The following is a 22,556-nucleotide window of genomic DNA, read 5'->3' as shown; positions in this document are numbered from 1 at the left end:
CCAAAAGGATATGTTATTGAGTGCTTTCATCTTGCTTGTAACAAAAGACTTCATCAGAATTCAGAATCATAATTTTATTACAAGCAAGACGAAAGTGCTCAATAAAATATCTTTTTGGGAACCTGCTGTGTTTGGTGACACCCTTTGGTTTACAAGTCACTTTTTCATCTTTGTTTTCTGATTTTTGTGGTTCCTGAAGCTGTATTCTTGGCCTTGGACAATGCAGCTTTAACCTGTGCTGCAGTAATGCTGGGTGCCTCGCATTCTTCCTGTATTGAAATTGGTCCTTTGGGGGGAGGGTAAAGTTGGCACTGAATCTGTTGGCCAGTATGTTGGCAATATCTGTTGGCTCAGTATAAGAGGTACCACTGTGCAGTAACTCAGAGCAAATCTGGGTATTGCCATGGAGATTCTTGATATAGTTATAGAAGGCTTTGTGGTTGTTTTTAGTGTCTGCCACAATTCTGCCTTCATAGCTGGCTTTGGAGGTTTTGATGAGAGATCTCAATTTTTTGTTGAAGCTAATAAGGGAATTTTTCCCGTCTTGGGACTTCACCTTTTTCTGCAACAGTTTCTTCCTTCTGTTGTAGAGTTTATTAATGGCAGGGGACCACCAGACTGGCTTCCTTTTTTTTTAGAGGAGAGCGTCTGGGGTTCTGTTGTGTATGGCTAGTTCCATGCATTTATGTACATGTTTGTACAGTGCATTTGTGTATGATTCAGCAGTCATACATCTATTTTCCATTGGCATGGGTGCCGTGAACTTCGCCAACTCTGTTTTTAGGAGTCCAAAGTCAGCTTTGGAGAAGTTTTTCATTGTGGATATCTTTGCGGGGGGTGTGGGTGAGATGTGAATTTTCATGGTGATTAGTTTGTGGTCGGATCAAACCAGGGAGGAATTGACTATGGGTGTAGAGCAACAGTTGTCCATGTTAATAATAACTAGGTCAAGGATGTTCCTTCCTCTACTGGGGTTAAGAATGATCTGGTCCAGGGCATTGGAACTGATGAATTCCAGGAAGTGTTGGGCCAGTGCATTAGTGCATGAGTAGTTTTCCCAATTGATGGAGAGGTAGTTGAAGTCACCTAGTATGAGAGTGTTGGACTGGATCTTAATAGTATCCAGGGTGCTTAGGATTGTGGAGTGAGAGTCTTGGGACATGGTTGGGGACCTATAGCAGGCTACGACCTGAATCACCGTCTTACCCAATGTTAGTTGTACCTGGAGTATGTCAGATGAGTTATACTGGGCTACTAGTCGGGAGGAGTGCATATCCTTTATGAATATGAAGCCTTTGGATCTTCGGTCCATGTTCTGAGGCTGAAAGGTGTGGAATGAGTTATAGCCTGGTAGTGCAGGGGTGCTTTCTGCTGCTTTAAACCAGGTCTCTGTTACAGCACAAATGTCGATGTTCTCCATTTTGAGGTGTGGTTCGAGCAAGTGCATCTTGAGATTTAGACTTCTAGCATTGAGAAGCATGACCCACAGATTGCATTTATTTATAGCTCTTACGGTGGTAATTTGGTCTTTGGAACATCACCTAAAAAAGGCACAACAGGGGTGGCAAGACCATTAGCCAGTACCTGAAAACCCAGGGAAGACAGATGCAGGCCATCTCTGGCAAAGCATTGAGGTCTCAATCATGTCACCCCAAGCAGACAGATACTGGATCCCCTTAGAATGACACCAGAAACTTAGCCAATTGTTGAAATCAATCATTTTCTGTTTGTACTGCGGTATCATTCTGGGTGATGGTAGGATGCTGCTCAGGGCTAGGGTCATACCTGCCTGGGCCACATAATCTGAGACTCCTCCATGTCTCTTTTCATGTAGTCCAGGGAGGTACATCTCAGGTCATTCACACCCACATGGACAATGACAGTATCATACTTGTACTTGTTGTGGAGTGACCTGAGTGGGTGTATTATGTGTCGGGTTCTGGCATCTGACAGACAACTGACTGTTACCTTCTCTTTATTCAATCTAGTAAGTGGGACATCAGTGTGCCTCACTATTGAGTAACCTATGATAAAATTATTGGGCAAGCTGTTTTGCCTAGGGACTTAGGTTGAGGGACACACTGTGCAGCTGAGCTATGTGTCTTGTGCTGTGTTGTGGTGGTCGAGTGTGTTTCTGCCTTGGAGGTCTTTGCTGTTTGGGTAGATTTTTACTGAGAGCTTCCACAAAGGTGGGTGTGTGGTTTGTGTTTTTATGTGAGGGCTGTGATGGTTGGTGTTTTGGAGGGCTATGTGTTCCATGTGGTGTGGTGCAGGTGTTGAACTTCTCCTCTTGACCAAATATTCCGGTCTTGGCTGAAGAGTACATGGCTTCCAATTTGCAGATATAAGTGCATATCTGTGTTGGGAGGTAAGAAGAGAGGGTTGTCTGTGTACATGAGGCAGTTGCTACACTGCCTCAGAATGCCTAAGTTCACCAGGTTAATAGGATAATAGGAGAAAGCACAGGGAACTGACCTTTAGGCATGCCAGGAGGGATGGTCATCATTACTAAGTACTGGAGCTGTTTCCTTATAGGATGTCTAGTGCTGATGGCACTTATGTGTGTTACAATAATTGCTACAAAAAGCCTGATGAAGTGCTAGGGGGATAAGCTAATTAAAGTGTGAGTGAGAAGAGAACTAGCAAGATCTATGAGAGAAATTGAAGAGCAGACTTTCTGGCACCGGTAATAGGTTACTGCTTTTAAACCAGAAAGTTTAAAGGGATAGAAAAGCTGCCTACATGGCTAATAAACTACAATTTCAGAGCCAGAAATCACTCCTCTTGTGGTAAATAGGCTAGCTAGTGCTTACCACTCCCACTGATAAGCTGGACGGTCTGGGGAACTGAGAAACTTACAAAACAGTCCTGGATACAGCAAATCTGTATCTGGACTACTCTAGTAACAGGAAAGGCAGGAAACAAGCTTAGAACTTGTTTTTTGTTTTTTTTTTTCAGCAAAAACAGTTAAAACAGTAATAACAATACTTAAAATGCAGTGCAAGCTAGCACACTTGTCATTTGTGAATATTAATATGATTCATATGCTTGTCTTACAAATGTAAGAGAACTGTATGCTATGTACTGAGCTTCAGGAATGTAACGATAGTGTATTCTATTAGAAGAGAACAGAAATGTATATAAACTATACCTGTGCAAATGTATGTTTTAATAGTAGAAGCTGGAACATACAGAGTTAACTTGCAAAATTTCAAGAAAATAAGTGGAAATTGTTTTACAATTGAGTTATCTCTCAGTTTCAGTGAAGCACACACAATGTCTAGAGCTAGAGGTTTTTCTATTGTCTTGAAACATAAATAATTACTAAGAAAAAAGTAATCACTCCTGCTGTAGCACAACCCAAAGGCAAGAGCGTAGCAACAATTTCTGCAGTTCTGATGAAGTCTTGACAATGAAAGAGCTTCACTGTGGTTTTACTGGAAGTTTTACTCTTGGGCTTTTGTTATACTGTTGGTGTTTATTCTGACCTGAGGTATTAAAACATTGCTGCTACACTCATACCTTTAGTTTGTGCTATAGCATGAGTGATTACTTTTTTCTTGTTGACTGTTTATCACTCTTTTACCAGGAATTTGTGTTTTTAGAAATAATTACTAGGTTTAAAATGGAAAAGTGTTTAATTGTTTTAAACTTCCAGTTCTGGGCAAACACCTGAGAGATATGCACTTCTCACACAGAGATGATAAAATTCTGTTGGTATCTGTTAGCCTGGGAACAGAAGGCAGGTGACAAACAGTTATGTCAACCAGGCTAACCCAGCAGTAATATGTGATATTAATTTAAGAACTCTCTCAGAGAGGGGGACAGTGTATTTTGCATCTTGTCTTGGATCTAGAAACAAAAATCCATTCAGCACTTCTGCATTTGCCTTGCTTGGTAAGTAAGTCTCGGGTACAGTAATTTCTTTAGATATAGTTAGGAATACAGTAAAGATTAGTTTCGATGTTTTCTGTATTTATTTGAGACTGTCCTGCAATACTGTTTTAAAATATTTCCTGTGATTCTGAACTAATTACTGTATTGATTGACTAATGTCTTGTTCTTTTATTTATTATTATTAAATATATTTAAACCTTTTAATTGTGGCTGATATTTGTGAGAGATATTTAAGCTCTTAGAGTTCTTGTATATTTATTTGGTGACACTGTATAGGTCACTCCAATAGCCTTGCTCCGGGTCACACCATTTGGATAATAGTAACATTACACAGTAGGATTAGGCACCCTTTGTAAGGGCCTTAGAGTAGCTGGTAAGTAGTGGTTGGTGGCAGTGATAACTACCTTATAGCATGTGCAGAAGGGGGCATAGCTAGTAAACCTGTGCCAGCCTTCCCCAGGAGTGTCTGTGTGTTTGTATATAAATCAAATCTCAAAGTGTGTGTGTGTGTGTGTGTGTGTGTGTGTGTGTGTGTGTGTGTGTGTGAGCTACTTGGGCAGGGACACGCTGGAATGGTTGGACAGAGAGGGTGCTGGTGGTTTTGGCTTGACCACTCGACTTAAGATCTTAACCCTTCACCTGTGCCAGTGGAGAGTCTTATTGGAGATCTGGAGAAAGAGGCAGAAACCAGCCCCAGACTGACTGTGATCTCTGTGTGCTCTTAAGGGAAATTGTACTTTACTGTATATGTACTTGTCATCCTCCCAATGTGCAGATCCCTCACTGGTGCTAGTGGCAAGGATTGATGATCCTTGATTACTGGATCAGTGCAGGGGCATCACACTGTTCACAACAAAACTATGTCCTGCCACAGCAAGATCTGTAGTACTGCTAAGCCCCAACCTACAGTACAAATTCATCACTCAGTACCTCACCATATTCTGCAGTACATCTCAATCTAAGCCTCCAGTAATACACTTTCTGTAGTACCTGCTCTGCTCAGCCTGCAGTGCATGTAATGTTTTACAGTATGGCAAATCTAGGTCTTTAATGTCACATCCAGTTCTACAGTACTTCTTAGCCCCACCTCACAGTACATCATGTTCTGCAGTACTACTCATCCCCAGCCTGCAATACAACACCATAAACACCATGTTCTGCGGTACTGTCCATTCCTCAATTTTCAGTACTATGTCATATTCTGTAGTACTGACCACACCCAGCCTTCAGTATCACACATCACTTTCTGCAGTACTGCTTACCCCCAGCCTTCAATACCACACCATGTTCTGCAGTACTGACACCCACAGCCTTCAGTACCACACCATGTTGTGCAGTACTGCTCACCCCCAGCCTTCAGTACCACACATGTTCTGTAGTACTGCCCACACCCAGCCTACAGTACCACACCATATTATGCAGTACTGCTGGTCTCCAGCCTTTAGTACCACTCCATATTCTGTAGTACTGCTCGGCACCAGCCTTCAGAACCATACCATGTTCTGTAGTACTGCTCACCCCAGCCTTCAGTACTACACTGTCGTCTGCAGTACTGCTCACTCCCAGCCTTCAGTACCACACCATGTTCTGTAGTACTGTTCATCCCCAGCCTTCAAACCACACCATGTTCTGTAGTACTGCTCACCACCAGCCTTCAGTACTACACCATGTTCTGCAGTACTGTTCACCATCAGCCTTTGGTACCACACCATGTTCAGTAGTCCTGGTGACACCAAGCCTTCAGTACCACACCATGTTGTACAGTACTGTTCACCCGCAGCCTTCAGTACCACACCATGTTCTGCAGTACTGCTCACCCCAGTCTTCAGTACTACATCATGTTCTGATGTACTACTCACCACCAGCCTTCAGTACCACACCAAGTTCTGCAGTACTGCTCACCTCATACCCTTCAGTAGCACACCACATTCTGCAGTACGGCTCGCCTTCAGTACCACATCATGATGTACAGTATTGCTCAGCTCCACCCCTCAGTACCACATCATATTCTACTGAGCTGGTAAATTTCAGAATGGAAGTCATAAAACTGTAACTAGCAGGTGTGATGTGGCAACTGGACTTCATTGAAAAGTGATTGGGCCCAGTATAATGAATTGTGTACTTTCACATTTTTGGAGGATTAATTCACCCTTGTGCTGCGAATGTACTCCCTCCTATACCTCCACCAGACTGTTAACCTGCATATAACTGCAAACCAAGAATACTTGTTATGTACTTACTGGTGGTTTCTGTTACCAGGAAGTTACCTTTGTTGTAATACTTATTATGTACTCACTGCTGGTTCGATTACCAGGAAGTTGCCTTTGTTGTAATACTTCATAGGTTCATAGGTTAGTACTAAGCTAACTGCCCTTGTGAGCCATTGTAAGCCTAGCCAATTATCCCTTGAGAGACTCAAACTCTGCACCCTGTGTTTGTAAGGAAAACACCTTAACCATTAGGCCACCCTCCTACCCCAAGGCAACCTCCTGGTAAGAGAACCAGGAATACGTACATGATAAATATCATGTACTTACTGCTGGTTCTGTTAGTAGGAAGTTACCTTTGTTGTAATACTTATTATGTACTTACTGCTGGTTCTGTTACCAGGAAGTTGCATTGGTTGTAATATTTATCATGTACGTATTCCTGGTTCTCTTACCAGGAGGTTGCCTTGGTTGTAATACTTATTATGTGCTGCTGGTTCTGTTACCAGGGAGTTGCCTTGGTTGTAGTACTTATTATGTACTTACTACTGGTTCTGTTACCTGGAAGTTGCCTTTGTTGCAATATTTATTATCTACTTACTGCTGGTTCTGTTACCAGGAAGTTGCCTTTGTTGTAATACTTATCATGGACTTACTGCTGGTTCTGTTACTAGGAAGTTACCTTTGTTGTAATACTTATTATGTAATTACTGCTGGTTCTGTTACCAGGAAGTTGCATTGGTTGTAATATTTATCATGTATGTATTCCTGGTTCTCTTACCAGGAGGTTGCCTTGGTTGTAATACTTATTATGTACTGCTGGTTCTGTTTCCAGGAAGTTGCCTTTGTTGCAATACTTATTATGTACTTACTGCTGGTTCTGTTACCATGAAGTTGCCTTTGTTGTAATACTTATTATGTACTTACTGCTGGTTCTGTTACCAGGAAGTTGCATTGGTTGTAATATTTATCATGTATGTATTCCTGGTTCTCTTACCAGGAGGTTGCCTTGGTTGTAATACTTATTATGTACTGCTGGTTCTGTTACCAGGAAGTTGTATTTGCTATAATACTTATTATGTACTTACTGCTGGTTCTGTTACCAGGAAGTTGCCTTGGTTGTAATACTTATTATATACTTACTGCTGGTTCTGTTACCAGGAAGTTGTATTTGCTATAATACTTATTATGTACTTACTGCTGGTTCTGTTACCAGGAAGTTGCCTTGGTTGTAATACTTATTATGTACTTACTGCTGGTTCTGTTTCCAGGAAGTTGCCTTTGTTGCAATACTTATTATGTACTTACTGCTGGTTCTGTTACCATGAAGTTGCCTTTGTTGTAATACTTATGTACTTACTGCTGGTTCTGCTACCAGGAAGTTGCCTTTGCTGCAATGTTGTCTTTCCTTCAGTCTCAGCATATTGAATTGTTTCATTTTTCGTAACAAGTAACAAAAGTTCATACAGTGGGATGTTATAGCCTGCAAATGGAAATAAATTGGCAGTTAACCACTGTATCCTTCCAGTAATTTGTTACACTTTGTTTACAATGGTTTAATCATACAAGTCTGAAAGAAAATGTTACAAAAAGCTGTATTTTATCAAGGACTGTGGATAAACATTTCTGGAGACAAATGACTGTTTTTCCATATTCTTATATTACATTACTCTTTTAGTCTCTTGACAAGAACACTCTCCTAAGGAAGTACGATACTCATTTCTACAGTCTTAATTTATTGTTCATTTGTGTGTGTGTATTCACACATTTGTGCATTATTTCTACAGCAGGTATCTGTCAGTACTGAAATTCAAAAACATCTGGTTCCAACCCATTCCAGTATGAACGTGAGCCAGTTTAGATAGGAGTTAATTTATATGCTATACAGCAAGGAATTCTAGCACAAATAATAAAAATAAAATCTCTTTAACACGAGAAAAGTATGGTCATTGGACTATATGAAAAACATAAGTACATACTAAAGTAAAATATGGTAACTGTTTAAAATGTCCATACCTACTTCAGTAAATCCCATAATGCTGAGACTGTACTGTGAAAAAATGGGCTTACAGATGCTAAGTCAGAGATGGCCACTTCTTGGAGTGCTCCCTTTTCTCCACTGTATGGCTACCTCTGAGTTAATATACAGAAGTTCAGAGCATGGCGGCTTGTTCTATGTAAAAAGGAATTTTAAAAGAGAAAACTGATGCTCGGTATTTGCACTTCTCCTAAATTTATTTATTTTGTTCAGCCCATCAGCATTCGGCATTACAAGTGACGACATTTCCACAGGGAGCTGTAAAACATATCTACATTTCAGAATAGTAAACACAACAGTATTTCGGTTATAATTTGATGCTTTACTATATTAAATATGCAATCTGCCACAAACCAGAAGTACACCAACATATCAGAGGGGTGTTGGAGTTCTTAACCAGTTCTATATTAAATACTTACCTTTCTCATTTTCATTTCTCCAAGTCCTTTGGGTTTTTAATTATTATGTCTGGTGGCACAATGCCAGGGTAATCCTATGGGCTAGGCTTGTAAAGGCTCCTGGGCCATTAGCCTAGTACACACCTATGAACCTATGTCGGAAATGGACCCCATTCTTAAGTCAGGGTATATTAAAGTCCACAAAATTAATATTGTTTCAATATTTGATGTTAGCCAAAAATGCTCTTCGCAGCACCCTCAATGTGCACAGAAGTAACTCTTTCTGTAATTTATTATTTTATTAATTCTTATACTTTTATTCTTCGATTCAAGTATGCTTTTTTACCTTTATTGAAGACTGAAGACTGCTTTTTTACTTTGATTTGGACACTGGAGCCTAACCTCAGCATTTTTTCTGGATTTAACTGGTTATATTTAACTACCTACTCCTACTCAATCCTTGTTCTCCCTCATTGTACCGCTACTTACTAATTTAACTGGTTATATTACTTAACTACCTATTCCTACTTAATCCTCATTCTAAATCATCACACCACCACTTACTAATTTAACTGGTTACATCCCTTAACTACTTACTCCTACTTAATCCTCATTATTCTTCATCATACCACAACTTATGAATTTAACTGGTTATATCCATTAACTACCTACTCCTACAAAATCCTCATTCTCCCTCATCCTAACACCACTTACTAATTTAAATGGTTACATCCCTTAACTAGCTACTCCTACTTAATCCTCATTGTGCCACCATTTACTAATTTAACTGGTTATATCCCTTAACTACCTATGCCTGCTTAATCCTCATTCTCAATCATCATACCACCACTTACTAATTTAACTGGTTATATCTCTTATTCACCTAATCCTACTTAATCCTCATTGTGTGACCATTTACTAATTTAACTGGTTATATCCCTTAACTACCTACTCCTACTCAATCCTCATTCTCCCTCATCATACTGTGATTTACTACTCTTAACTACCTACTCCTACTTAATCCTCATTCTCCCTCGTTGCACCACCACTTACTAATTTAACCAGTTATATCCCTTAACTACTTACTCCTGCTTAATCTTTGTTCCCCCTCATCATACCAGGAATTACTAATTTCAACCCAAATGAAATGTCAGTCTTGGCCTTCCCTTGTTCTTCTTTGCATTTCTGTCTGCTACAACTTATGCAAACGAACAGCTAATCTTCAGTTTTCTTGTCTTCCTACAGTCACAAATAGTATGAAGCAAAGTTAGCATTAATCATCTGTTACACCTAATTATGTATGCAAAAATGTTTATATAACCAAGAGAAAAATAGTGTATACATTGTGGACAATGAAAATATAGTGTATATTGTCTATGTATCTCAATACTGGAACTCTTTTCCCCTGGGTCTCTGCTGAAAAATGTATCTATCCCAGCTGGACGTTACTGGTCAAAAAAGACAAATACAAATAAATAACCAAATTGTCTGTTGCTCCCACATATGCAATGGACTTTGTAAACCAATGTGTACATAGACCACTATCCTGGGTTGCCATTATTAACCTTTCATCTTTTGGTTAAAATTCATATCTTCTTAACCATTCCTGAAATAAATTCTGATCAACATGAGCTTGTTCTGGAAGATCTCTATACTTGTCACTACAATTACACCTTTCCCATATTTCTTTCCTTCTCATTCGATCCTCTTCCAAATATTGTTGGTCTCTTGGCACACTCAGGTTCTGCGTGATTTTGGTTTACGTCTGCTTTGCTTTCCATTCCCACTTGACATTGGAATGCTTCTGCTAAACTAGGCATAGAGGTTATCTTAGACTTCCTCTCCTCGTGTTTTAAAGTTTTCTCTGTTTGGATCTGATGAGGTCAGCAGATATGTATGCAGTCCTATAACTAGAGTTCTATACATGTAATCAGATTCTATAAGGTCCATACCTCTTTCACAACAAAGAATATGTAATCTTGGAAAACACAGATTTTTATACATCATTTGGTTTAAGTCTGCTTTGCTTTCCATTCCCATTTGACACCAGAATGCTTCTGCTAAGCTATACAAAGAGGTCATCATTGACTTTCTCTCCTCATGTTTTAAAGCTTTTACTATGTTTGGATCTGATGAGATCATCAGTTATGTATGCAGTCCCACAACTGCAGATCTATACATGTAATCAATTTTGAATCAGCTGAGTGGCCAAGCAAAGACCTCCAGCAGCCTCTCTGTCCAATCAATGCTTCGTGTCCCTGACCAAGTAGCTGACACACACACACACACACACACACACACACACACACACACACACACACACACACACACACACACACACACACACACACACACACACCTACACCTGGGAATGGCTGTCATAGGTTTAAAAATTATAAGATAGTTATCACTGCCACCAACCAACTCCTTATCAGCTACTTTAATGCCATTGACAAAGGGTGTCTAATCTTACTGTGTAATAATATTAATATTAATATTAATGCAAATGGTAGTTTGACCAGGAGCAAGGCTATTAGGAGTGACCCACACTATATATATATATATATATATATATATATATATATATATATATATATATATATATATCTGTATGTATATATTTTTTTCTTCACAGTGACATCAGAATTCAAAACCACAGGAAATATTTAAACCAACATTGCAGGACAGTCTCAAATAAATAAACAAAAATATCTAAAGTAAGCTTCACTATATCCCTGACTGAATCTAAGAGAATTATTATACCCTAGTTAGGTTACTTAACAGCAAAGCAGATGTGGTGAACAGATCTTCTAGTTGTTGTTGTCAGGCCCAAGACAGAATACAGAATGCTCGCTCTCTGTCTCTCTAAGAGACCTCTCAAATTAATATCTCAAATATTACTGCTGGGATAACTTGCAGAATGACAAATTTCTTGTCAACTGACTATTCCCAGATGAACCCCCAACTGATGGAAGCTTGGCAGCATTTAGCATCTACCTGTGAAAACACATAGACCTCAGATCTTTGGCAGATGCTGGAAGTCATAAAACAATTGCATTCCTTCATATTTTCAAAGGTTTTAATTACTTCGCTCCGAAGACAAAACAGAAAGCTTCTCACCACAGTCTCTATGTCTCTGGCTGCACTAAAAACTGAAATATATAATCTTTTACTGTATAGCCATAAAGTAATTTAATTTCAGCTATTTTTCTGAAGTTAACCTCCTGTATTCCACTTTCCACTGTTAAAATATATAACATTTAAACAGTTACAGTAGTGCATGTACATTTCTGTTCTTTTCCAACAAGGCTCACGCTCTGGTTACATTTTAAGCACAAGCACTTTATAAAAATAAAATATCTTTTTTAACACACATCTGTACAAACCTAGTTTGATATGCATGACATACAGTTCTAATGCAGTTGTAACACAAACATCTTATATAAATCATGTTGATATTCACAAATAACATATAATTATTTACAAAATTCCAGATAGCTGTGCTGGCAGTATCCCGCTTTGTCACCCCCCCCCCCACTGAAAACTCAAGCTAGTTTTTCAAGTGACTCTTGAGAAACATTGCTTGAGAGGGATGAGCCTATATGGAATACATTACCCCATTCCCTGTCTTGAGATTCCAGCTGCCTTGACATTGCTGACCCCAGTAAAGAATCAGAATATATAGAAATCTGGTCAGAGGAATCATAGTCTGTATCCTGCCTAGTCCTTTTATCAGGAGGGGATGGGAACCCCTGATCAGAGTAATTAAGTCTTCGGCCATTTTGAGCATCTGTTTTTTTTAGGCATGAAGGCCTGTCCAGGTGAATGCTGTACTTGCTTCTTTGTCTTTAATGGAGTTTTACACTTGGCTGTAGTTTTAATGGTAAGTTGAGAAGGTTTGAAAACACCCTCAGAAGCCGATGCCTGCTCAGCGGCTCCGGACCCATCTGAAGGGTTAGTCTCCGTAGGCCCAACTCCTTGAGTATCCAGAGGCCTAGGTACCTCCACGTGGGAGTCAGTAGTGGCCTGTAGCTCTGAGGTAGCGGGCGTCAGGGGCTGCAAAAGTGCCTCACTGAGAACCGGCGACTGGCCTAGGAAGAGGCTTCGTTGTCAGTTTTGGACCTCAGATGCCTGCCCTTATCTTTGTCTCTGCATTTTTTGTGCATTCCGGTCATCGGTTGTTCCAATGGCATGGTGTAATTAAATATTCGGCCAAAGTAATGGTGAGCAAAATCAAACTGGCATTTAATAGTGCGTTTGTTAAATCTAGCACAAAATGGACAACTAGTGACGTCGTGATCTGGGCCTAGGCATGGAATACAGTAAGAATGAAAATCCTTATGAGGTATTTGCTTCCCACAAGAAATACAATTATTAACTTTTACTGACATCGGTCTGAGGCAAGAAAAAGTTTCCCCAATGGGGTACTTAGCTTTACTGAAGACTTCGGTTCTGAAAATCGAATTTGATATCTCAGGAGTCAGCCGACCGGGACTTGCGAACTGCTTTTGCTTCGGGCACCGTGCGGCAAGAAAGACTGAATAAAATGGCATTGGCTGCATCTTATATACCTCTGCCACACTGACGTCAGGGAAGAAGCGACAGCAACCGATGCCGGACCAAGTCTTTGGAACTATGGCCGACTGCGGGCCTGCCTGACGACAGGATAACCTAAGTGTAATGACTGCAGCAGTGAAACACGATGAACATCATGTCCCTCATACCCCATCCCATACTGTATGCGTGTTCACAAATTCATGTCTGAAAGGGCCAATATCATAATAATGGGAGTGCTAAGTCCATGTTCCCCAGTGTTGTGGCATTTGCTGTAAGTAAACATGTCAACCTAGAACCACCAATTATTTTGCACAGGATGAATGAGCTGGCAAGAGATAACTGGAATCCTGTCTTTGTCCTCCCAGAATTGGTGCACTGTCATCAGCTGACTGGAATCTTGTCTCTGTCATCCCAGGACTGGTGCACGAGTCTATATTATCTTGTCAAAAGACGTGTTCAGTGAACATGTCTTCATCAACACATAAACAGCGAACTCTGTAAATGCTGAACATCCACATCAGAGACTTTTTTCCCCAGGAGAAAAAAGCACTTGGCCTAAGAAACAGGAACCTAACTTTCAAACCCTACATAGTGGGGGGGCTGTGCCCCCCACACCTTCCTTAACTAAATATACCAACTCCGAGATCGCACTACAGTGGGGAAAAGGGTAAATCCCTGCTGATGGCCAAGCACTTTTTTCCTCTGCAAAAAAAAGTCACTAATGTGGCCGTTTGGCGATTACATGTTTCGCTGTTTATCTGTTGAAGAAGACGTGTTCACTGAACACATCTTTTGGCAGCATAATATAGACCCCTGGTGCACTGTCATTAGCTGACTGAAAGCCTGTCTCTGTCCTCTCAGGATTGGTGCACTGTCATCAGCTGACTGGACTCCTTACTCTGTCCTCCCACAACTGGTGCAATGTCATTAGCTTACTGGAATCCCGTCTCTGTCTTTCCAGGATTGATGTACTGTCATCAGCTGACTTGTATCTTGACTCTGCCCCCCAGGACTGGTTAGATGGCATGGGCTGCTCATATTCATCATCCCCCATCCAGCTTTTCCAGTTCTCAAGCTGCTATTCAAACTCTGGTCACCTATGTCATAGTCAGGATTTCCGCTTTCTGTACCACAAAGCTGGTCACACTGAAAGAATTAATAAAATAAAAAAAGTTAACACCAGAAAAGTTATGAAATCTGCAGCAAGTTCATTCCAGACAAAGAAGATGGAATGGAGAAAGCTCCATAGCGTTTGGATGGTGCAGTGGTGTAGTTGTAGCATTGTGCCTCACATCAAGAGGTTCTCCTGTTCGATTCTCGGCTGGGTTGCTTTCTGTGTGCAGTCTGCATGTCCTCCCTCCACTTGTATGGATTTTATCCGGGTGCTCCAGTTTTCTCCCACGTGCTAAGTGAATAAATTATCTCCTCAGTTAGTTTTACTTATTGCTTAATGAGGGCTGAGATGTCTGGCTTTGTTACTGGCTACACAGTTTCATTTGTTGAGGAAAAGAAGATCAAGGAAAACCAGATCCCTTAGAGTACAGTAAGCTAGACACAAGTCACTCCACAGGAGCCCACAGGACACGGAGTATAACTACAACGATTCCAGCCTCTACAAGTAGCTAAGGTTTTTGGATATTTCCCCATTTCCAGTTCCAAATGAAGCACTTTTTATGGTACTTACCCACTTCTCCATCCAAATCACTACACTTTCTTTTCTGTTTTCCAACACATTTCTAGAAATCATCACATTTTACACACAGGTATCTAAATAATTAAATTTCTTAGTCAGCTGTTACTTTTTTGATATACAATTTAATATGCAAAAAACAAATGCAATGATGCCACAAATACTATCTGACTTAGTAAAGCTAATCCACTCCTAGCTTTTTCTAAAACAAAACTCCCCTGTTTACTGGATATAATTTTGTACCACACATTAAAGTAACATTCTACTTGCTCATTTTCTTTCCCTATATTTATTTATTTACTGACATTTGTTTAGTGGGAAAGTCCAACTGGGTCACAGGAGCCCATTTTCAGTGGAGGCCTGGGGAGAAAAGCTCCATTTAACAGAAAGAATAAAACATTTCAAAAGATATTACATAAGAAACAGCTGAAACTTATACAGTTCAAAATCCAACCCATAAAATATTGTAAGGCACAGTCCTATACTAAAAGTGTTACAAAGAGAACAATAAGAAAAAGTAAAGTAAAACACTATATACAATTCTGGACAGTGTCCTTATAGCAGTTCACAGTATATTTACAATTGAACTAAACTCATGGCTTTTACTTATTACTAAAGGGGAAGAGAGATTAGGATGGATTAGTATAAATGGGGAGGAGGTGATATGAAAAGGTTATGCAAAGTGGTAGAGAGGGTACGATAGCCAGATGAGGATGTGAAGATGGGTAGAGAATATATACAGATAGGGGTGGTGGAGAAAAGCAGACAAGATTTATGTCCAGCCAGGGGTATAGCATGAGCAGAGCCATGAGTTTGAAAGGTGGCCTTCCAGAAGATGCTTGAAGGAAAAACAGTAAGTTATCTAATAGCCTGTGGAATACAATTCAATTTTTGGCAACAGAACAGCAGTAAAGGCTATTTTCAATTGCTTTTGGGGGTTATAGATGGTTTGAAGTTTTTATCATTAGAACAAAGGGGTCTGTTTAGAAAATGCATACACAATAAAAACCAGAATCCAATATTAAACCTTTTTTGGAAAGTCAACCTAAGAGTTTTCCAAACCTGTATACTATTTTAATTCTCTCAGTTTTACTTCCAATTTGCTCTTTTTCTGCTACTTCCCTGCTTCCAAAATTAACCCTTAATACCCCATTATCATTTCTAGCAAAACAGATTCATACCAGATTTACAAAATCTCCACATATTTTGTATCGGGAAGATTTATAACTTAGGTATACAGGGAATGTATGAGAGGAGTAGAGTGGTGGATGGGGCGGATAGAACTGTTTAAGTAAGAGAAGGATGAGAAGTAGTGTTTAAGAGGAGTGAAGAATGATGTATTGATTGAAGTACAGGAGGAAAAGTTACTGGGGAGTGTAATCATGCAGCAGATCCTCTGATGTCAGATATGACCCACATATTTCAAACTTGCCACTGTTATTTTAAAATTGTTCATATGAAACTTGACATCATGCTGTAATATTCTATTATCTGTTGTAAAAGTTTTTCAGGTGTATCTGATTCTACATTAAAATACAATCAGTTGTTTTGCATGACTTTCCAACCCATAAAATATTTGTTACAACTTTTTGGAATACTTCTGATGCTGGTGAAATACCTAACTGTATGTTAAAATTTGGAGATTTTTTTGTCATTTAGCTGCATCTGTCAGAATCACTGGTTAACATCTAAGACAGAAGAGAAAGAACGTAGCATTTAGCATTGCTGAGGCCACTTTTCTACCTGTAAGCCATGGATAATGTTCATTTATAATCACTTTATAAGATGTTGCTTTCCACAGTGGTCATATCTTCACCCATTCTGCTGTCTCTTATCAGTTGTTATGTAACTGCTAGACAGGGATCTAGGGAAGTAAATATTGTGGGAAGAAATATCCAGGGAATTGTTATGGCTAGGCTTGTATAGGCACTAGGGCCGATAGCCTAGTAATAACCTATGAACCCATGTTAATGGCAGATATGTTTTCTGTTGTTGCTCTGTCATACTCTTGAGAGTTAATAATGCTTCACATAAAGCATGTACCACAGGTAATGCATGATACTCTCCTTGTAGACTTCCAAATCTTGTAAGTAGATCAACTCAGTCATGCTGGATATTACCATGGTTCTCTAAATTACTTGATATATCCAACTTTTCTGTACAAATATACTTTTGGTACCTTACTATGAATTTATTTTATCATTCAAAACATAATCCAAGCCAAACCACCAAATATAGTAAGCACAAAATAATCTTTAATGCAATAAATTGAAAAAGGATACTGAACCTCTTATTTTGCATTTAAACAGTAGCAGATTTGGAACCTATGGCTATACTTGATGTTATGAAACAGTTAATGTGCACACAGTTTTCTTTTCAGTGTTTACAGCTCACCTACTTGTTCAAAAGTATTTTTAGACAAAATAATACACTCTGCATCTGTGTCTAAAGTACCACTACCAATAGAAATAAAAAAATAAATAAAAATAAATAAAAATAAATATCTTGTAGTGAAATTCAACAAAATGGAAATCAGCCATCAGAAGCCCAATGCCTACCCTACTAATTTAGAATTTTCTAACCTTGAACATATTTCTGTGGCCATACATCCTAACATGATCCTGTTTACCTGGAAGACTTCTTGTTGCCCATAATACAATGTGCCAGTAAGCTAAAATTAACACATTCAAGTCTCTCCTGTGAGAAAGAAGGTAGTGAGAAATACTACTAAGTTTGACAATCCAAGGTAAAAGTGTCTGTGACTTGTTTGCACTGACTTTTAAAACATCTGTTTCCTACAGATGTGTTACACACAAATGGCTTATCAAACTAAGATAACACTGCCTTTTAAAAAGGTGGAATGTTGAGAATTTCAAGTTCTCTCTTCCCTAAGCCAGTGCATCCCTTGACCTGACTTGCAAAACTCAGTAATTAAGTGAGATTGCTCTCAGCAGTCATGTTTATTTCACCTCTGGATACATAATTATAGTGCTATGAAGTCCCAAAGACTTAAGAGGCTTATGCCCCAGGAGAGAGAAAGAGTGCAGCAGAAGTGAAAGTTCACTGTGCAATAGTTGAGAATTTGCAGATCGCACAGCTTTATGATCTCAGTGGGTATGAAATAAACAAAAGAGGCATAGGTACCTTGCTATGGGTGTTTTCCTGATCAGAAACTTTCGAACATGACATGTCAATGAAACAAGTAAGAGCAAGGGAGACAAATTTCTGAAGAAAGTCTCAAGAGATTACATTTAGCTCCAACACTGTGTGTAATGAGGAAGTTAACTTGCCTGACTAAGACAGAAAATCAACAGAATAGAAGAAACTTTTTTAAATATGTATTATCATGCTTTACTTTTGAAGTGTATGTGAAAGAGAATATAGTGCCTTGTGGTCTTCAAATTCTAAAAATGGCAACCTATGGGGCTCATTATCCTGAATTTTAAAGAAATGGCAACAACAGAATCTGAAGTTAAGTTCTGATTATACGCTTCTAATCAGTACATTTTTAAGACTATTGAAACAAATATGCTTAAGAAGATTGAGAAGCTATATAAGGAAATTATGACTGATACTTTATTTCATGGTAATAAATTTAGTGAGATATTAGATAATCTCTAGGTTTTTGAAAGGAGACTGATTCCAACAAAAAAGTGTAAGCTGATACTTAACTGCATCACTTTTTGAATGGACATATTTTTAGTTGGCCCAGTGAGACTAAGGTTTTAAAAATGCAGTTTGCCAGAGTCTCGGAAAGGATTAAATCAACTCTATCAGTACCTCTGGTTTCAGATAAGGCAACAGCTGAAGCAGAGGTTTAGGGTTTTACAGACTTTCCTCCTCTTCCAGCACCTATACAACAATTTTCTTTTCAGAAGACTTCACAAACATAAAACATGCAAGTGAGAGGGAAGAATCACAAGAAGATACAGACACAGCACGATGAGGTCGGTGAGCGACACTTAGATCTTGTAGATATCACCAGATATGGCTTTACTCAAGATGAGCTTGATGTCTTAAATAAAGGTTTATCCTTTAAACCTTCACAGAAGGCGGACATTGTAGAGACATGAACTGCGTGTCATTCATTTTCTAGGCTGTAGCTTTGAAATGCTTGTTCCTTGTGTCTAGTATTATCATTAAAGGTACTTTGAGAAAAACCTAGTACGTTTATGCCTATCTTACCTCCACTTGTTGTAGCTTTTCTAAATTAATGTGAATCTGAGATCTATCATTTGTTTTATGAGAAAAATTGTAAAGGTAAATTTTATAATTTTAATAAGGCACATTTCCAAGCTCTGTATTCATTACAATCTAATAAGATGAGGGGCGTGGCCAAGATGCTGATGAGATAGGAGCAGAATTCTTCAGCTCTCCAGTTCTTAACATATTTCTGACAGGAAATTATTATTACATCTAATTCTTTTTTATACAAGTTTAAATTGCTATGATAGTATGTAAAAATTTTGCAGTTATTCCTATATTTCCTGTCAAAAAAGTACTTAGAAAGATATACTATTATCAAGAATAATGAGCTATGGTAAAGCTAACTCTCATGATTCTGCATCAAAGAAGGAAATTCAGATGGTCTTATCTAATATACAGGAAAGTTCTCTGAAAATGGATAAAGTTGGTTGGAAAATAGAAGATTATATGGCTAGATGTTCTAAACAGATGGATTTGCTCCAGGAGTCACGCAGTCAACAAAAGCAACAGATCATAAGAATAGAATAATCTATGAATGACATGGAGAAAAGGCTAGCAGAAGAAGAAAACAACACAGAATTTTTACTAAAACAAAATACCACACTGCAGGTTAAAACAGATGACATAGAGAATAGGCCTCGTAGAAATAACATTAGAATATTTGGCCTTCCAGAGAAAATTTAAGGCAATAATATGGTGAACATTTTAACCACCTGGCTCCCAAAGATTTTGAACCTAAGTGAAGCAATGTTATATGGAACTGAAACAGCTCACCGGTCACTTATAGGAACTATATCTGGTAACAACACTACACTGAGGTCAGTCATAGTAAGATTTTTTCATCACTAGACAAAAAGTTCATCTTAAAAACTGCATGATCAAAATCTCTTACCAAGTTAGATGGGAAAATAATCAGCTTTGATAATGATTACTCATCTGCTGCAATTTTCAAAAGAAAAGAGTTTTTACCCATAGTCAAGGAATTGAAGAAAAGACGGATCAAAGTGCACTCGCTTTTCCCTGCAAGACTGAAAATATTCCTACCTGATGTAACAAAAACGTTTCAGGACACAGACTCTGCAATTTCTTTCTTGAAATCTAAACAAGTTATTGAACAATTAGAAGAAATGGACTGGAGCAGCAGTACTCTGAAGAGACTGGCGGAGAGAAATGGTTGGAGAGAACAGGAGAGGAAGAAGAAACTAAAAGAAAAATGACAGATCTAATACATTTTCATGATAAAGACCCAGTTACATTTGATATTCTAATTTTACTGAATTTTCCCATTTTTGTCCTTGACAACATTCATAAAATACTACTGAAAACATAAGGTAACTCACTAATTATTATACATTCCTTTTCTCTTCTCGCTTTATTTAAACTAATTTTATAGGATGTTACTCTTAGAAAACTTAGCCGGTTTGTATTTGAAGTGCATAAACTTCGCATTGTTGAGATTAATATTCTGAAATGGTCTTGCTTGCTTTTTACAAATACTTGGAAGTATTCACAGAATGTGCACCTCGGCTGTTTGAGAAACTGTTTTTGGACATCTTTTGTTGCAGACATTATTATAAATGTGTAGTTTAATAGGAATTGTTTGCTACTGGCTAGTGAAAGTCTTTATTTGAAGTTCTCTGCCTGTATTATTTACCAGATTAATGGTAGATGTGATCCTGGTTAAAGTGGTTCCTTTATTAAGAAGTCTAGATTACAATTGGTCTCTTTTCTCCCTGCCTAGCCCTATCTATTCTTATTTGGTAACTTTTTCTATATCTTACTTACTGGTCTTATCTTTCTGAGCTCATAGAATTGTAGTTATGACAGTGGATTCTCCCTTTCACCTTCTTTTAATAAATAAAAGTAGAGGTAAGCTTGTTCATTGTTATATAATTTGTTATAACTTAAAATCGTGGCTGAAAGCATGGTCATCAGCCTGGAAGTAGACTGTTCCTTTTTTTTTAGAGTAGAGTAGAGTTCATACTAAGCTAACTGCCCTTCCGAGCCATTTTAAGCTTAGCCAATTATCTCCTGTAAGATTCAAACACTGTACCTTGTGTTTGTAAGGCAAACACCTTAACCATTAGGCCAACCTCCCAACCCTAAACAAGTACTTTAGAACAAGTACTTTAAAAGTTGACTGGACCTGTTCTCCGGTCGGCAATCGCTATTTTTGAAAGAGAGAGTAATTTGAAGATGGGACTCTGTTGGTGTTGGATAAGTTTCATGATGTTTGATGATGAGGGGAGGAGAGGGGTATTCTCATTTGTTCCCGAGATCGATGGAGATGGCGGTGCAGTCGCCGTGTGTTATGCGAGTTTATAGTTCACCCTTTGTTGACTTGTGATGATATGGTAATGTATTAAGCTGTTTGTTGGGGCTATGGTGCTTGATTTTTTTAATGCAGTCACTGATTTGAATGTTTTGTCCCTCTCTGGATTTCTGGTGGTGATGTATTGTTTACGTACTTGATGCTTGGTTGTTCTGTTTTACTGGGCAAAATGTATAGTTGGCCTTGGATGCGACGTGTGTAGGGTCTATATTAGATTTAAAAGTTCGAACACCATATGGTCGAACTCTTAAAAGTTTGAAAATCAAAAAAAAAAAAAAAAAACCCAGAAAAAAACTACCTGAAAGCTTAAGCAGGGGGGCCAGCCCCCCTGCACCCATCACAACCACCCACTCTTTAAATATACCAACTCCAAGATCACACTACAGTGCAGACAATGAAAAACTTCCATTGCCGCACTGTACGTGGATCTCTGTTGAAATGTTCGAACTTTTAAAAGTTCGATCATATGGTGTTGACCATATGACGTTCGATTTTTTAAAAGTTTGATAACGTGATAGGAACTAATGTGTGTAGATGGTCACAGATTCACAGATTACCTTTGAAAACTAATGTCAAAAGGATGCACACACTGTTCTGATGTGGCTCAAGCTGATATTACAGAGAAGGAAAACTGCACGTTTTGAAGCTTTTGGTTAGCTCAAGCTGCATTCACTTTATTTTCTTCCTGCCTTGATAGGATGGGTCACATATTCAGTGACATAATAGTTCTGAAAGTAGCAGAGAGTAAAGTGTGGAAAGAATGGGGAGAAGGAAAAGAACAGAAAAAGGGCAAAAGTTAAGAAAAAACGAACATCTAATTAAATATTAACGCCATACACATCGGGTCTGACTCATTACATTAGTAGTGAAGACGTGAGTAGAAATAGAGGAGAAAGGGAAAAGAAGGATGTAATAGTAGAATGGAAAAGTACAAGAAAGTTTAATAGTAAGAAAAGGGTAGGATAAATGCTCATAAGTATCATTTTTTGGAACATAACCTGCATAATCAATTCCCTATCTTTAGAATTGCAAATGTATACATTATTCATGTTTTAAAGTTAGTATACTCAATCACTTTTGGATATCATGACATTGTTAAACCTATGTTTATTGCTCTTGAGTATCTTCAAAAGAGAAGGGAAGGGGAAAAAAGTGAAGAAACAAGAAAAAGAGAGGAAGTAAAAGGAAGGAGAAAAGAAAAGGGGTTCCTAGCATGCATCTTCTGGCATCC

The 22,556-nt window shown here is 38.6% G+C and overlaps 1 protein-coding gene across 2 annotated transcripts in view; it reads right to left on the bottom strand.

Moving 5' to 3' along the window:
- The window catches only part of LOC122798775 (zinc finger protein 271-like), a 243,283-nt gene that overhangs the window by 71,255 nt on the left and 149,472 nt on the right, over window positions 1-22,556 (bottom strand). For both annotated transcript variants that reach the window (XM_044067887.1, XM_044067885.1), the window contains exon 3: window positions 7,465-7,587. In XM_044067887.1, the coding sequence (XP_043923822.1) occupies window positions 7,465-7,587 (123 nt within the window). The remainder of the gene's footprint in view (window positions 1-7,464; window positions 7,588-22,556) is intronic.

This window comes from Protopterus annectens, chromosome 3.part1, assembly GCF_019279795.1.
Source record: "Protopterus annectens isolate FY-2018-M chromosome 3.part1, PAN1.0, whole genome shotgun sequence".
In the NCBI taxonomy this organism is placed as follows: Eukaryota; Metazoa; Chordata; order Ceratodontiformes; family Protopteridae; genus Protopterus; species Protopterus annectens.
This window is presented reverse-complemented; position numbering and strand designations above follow the sequence as displayed.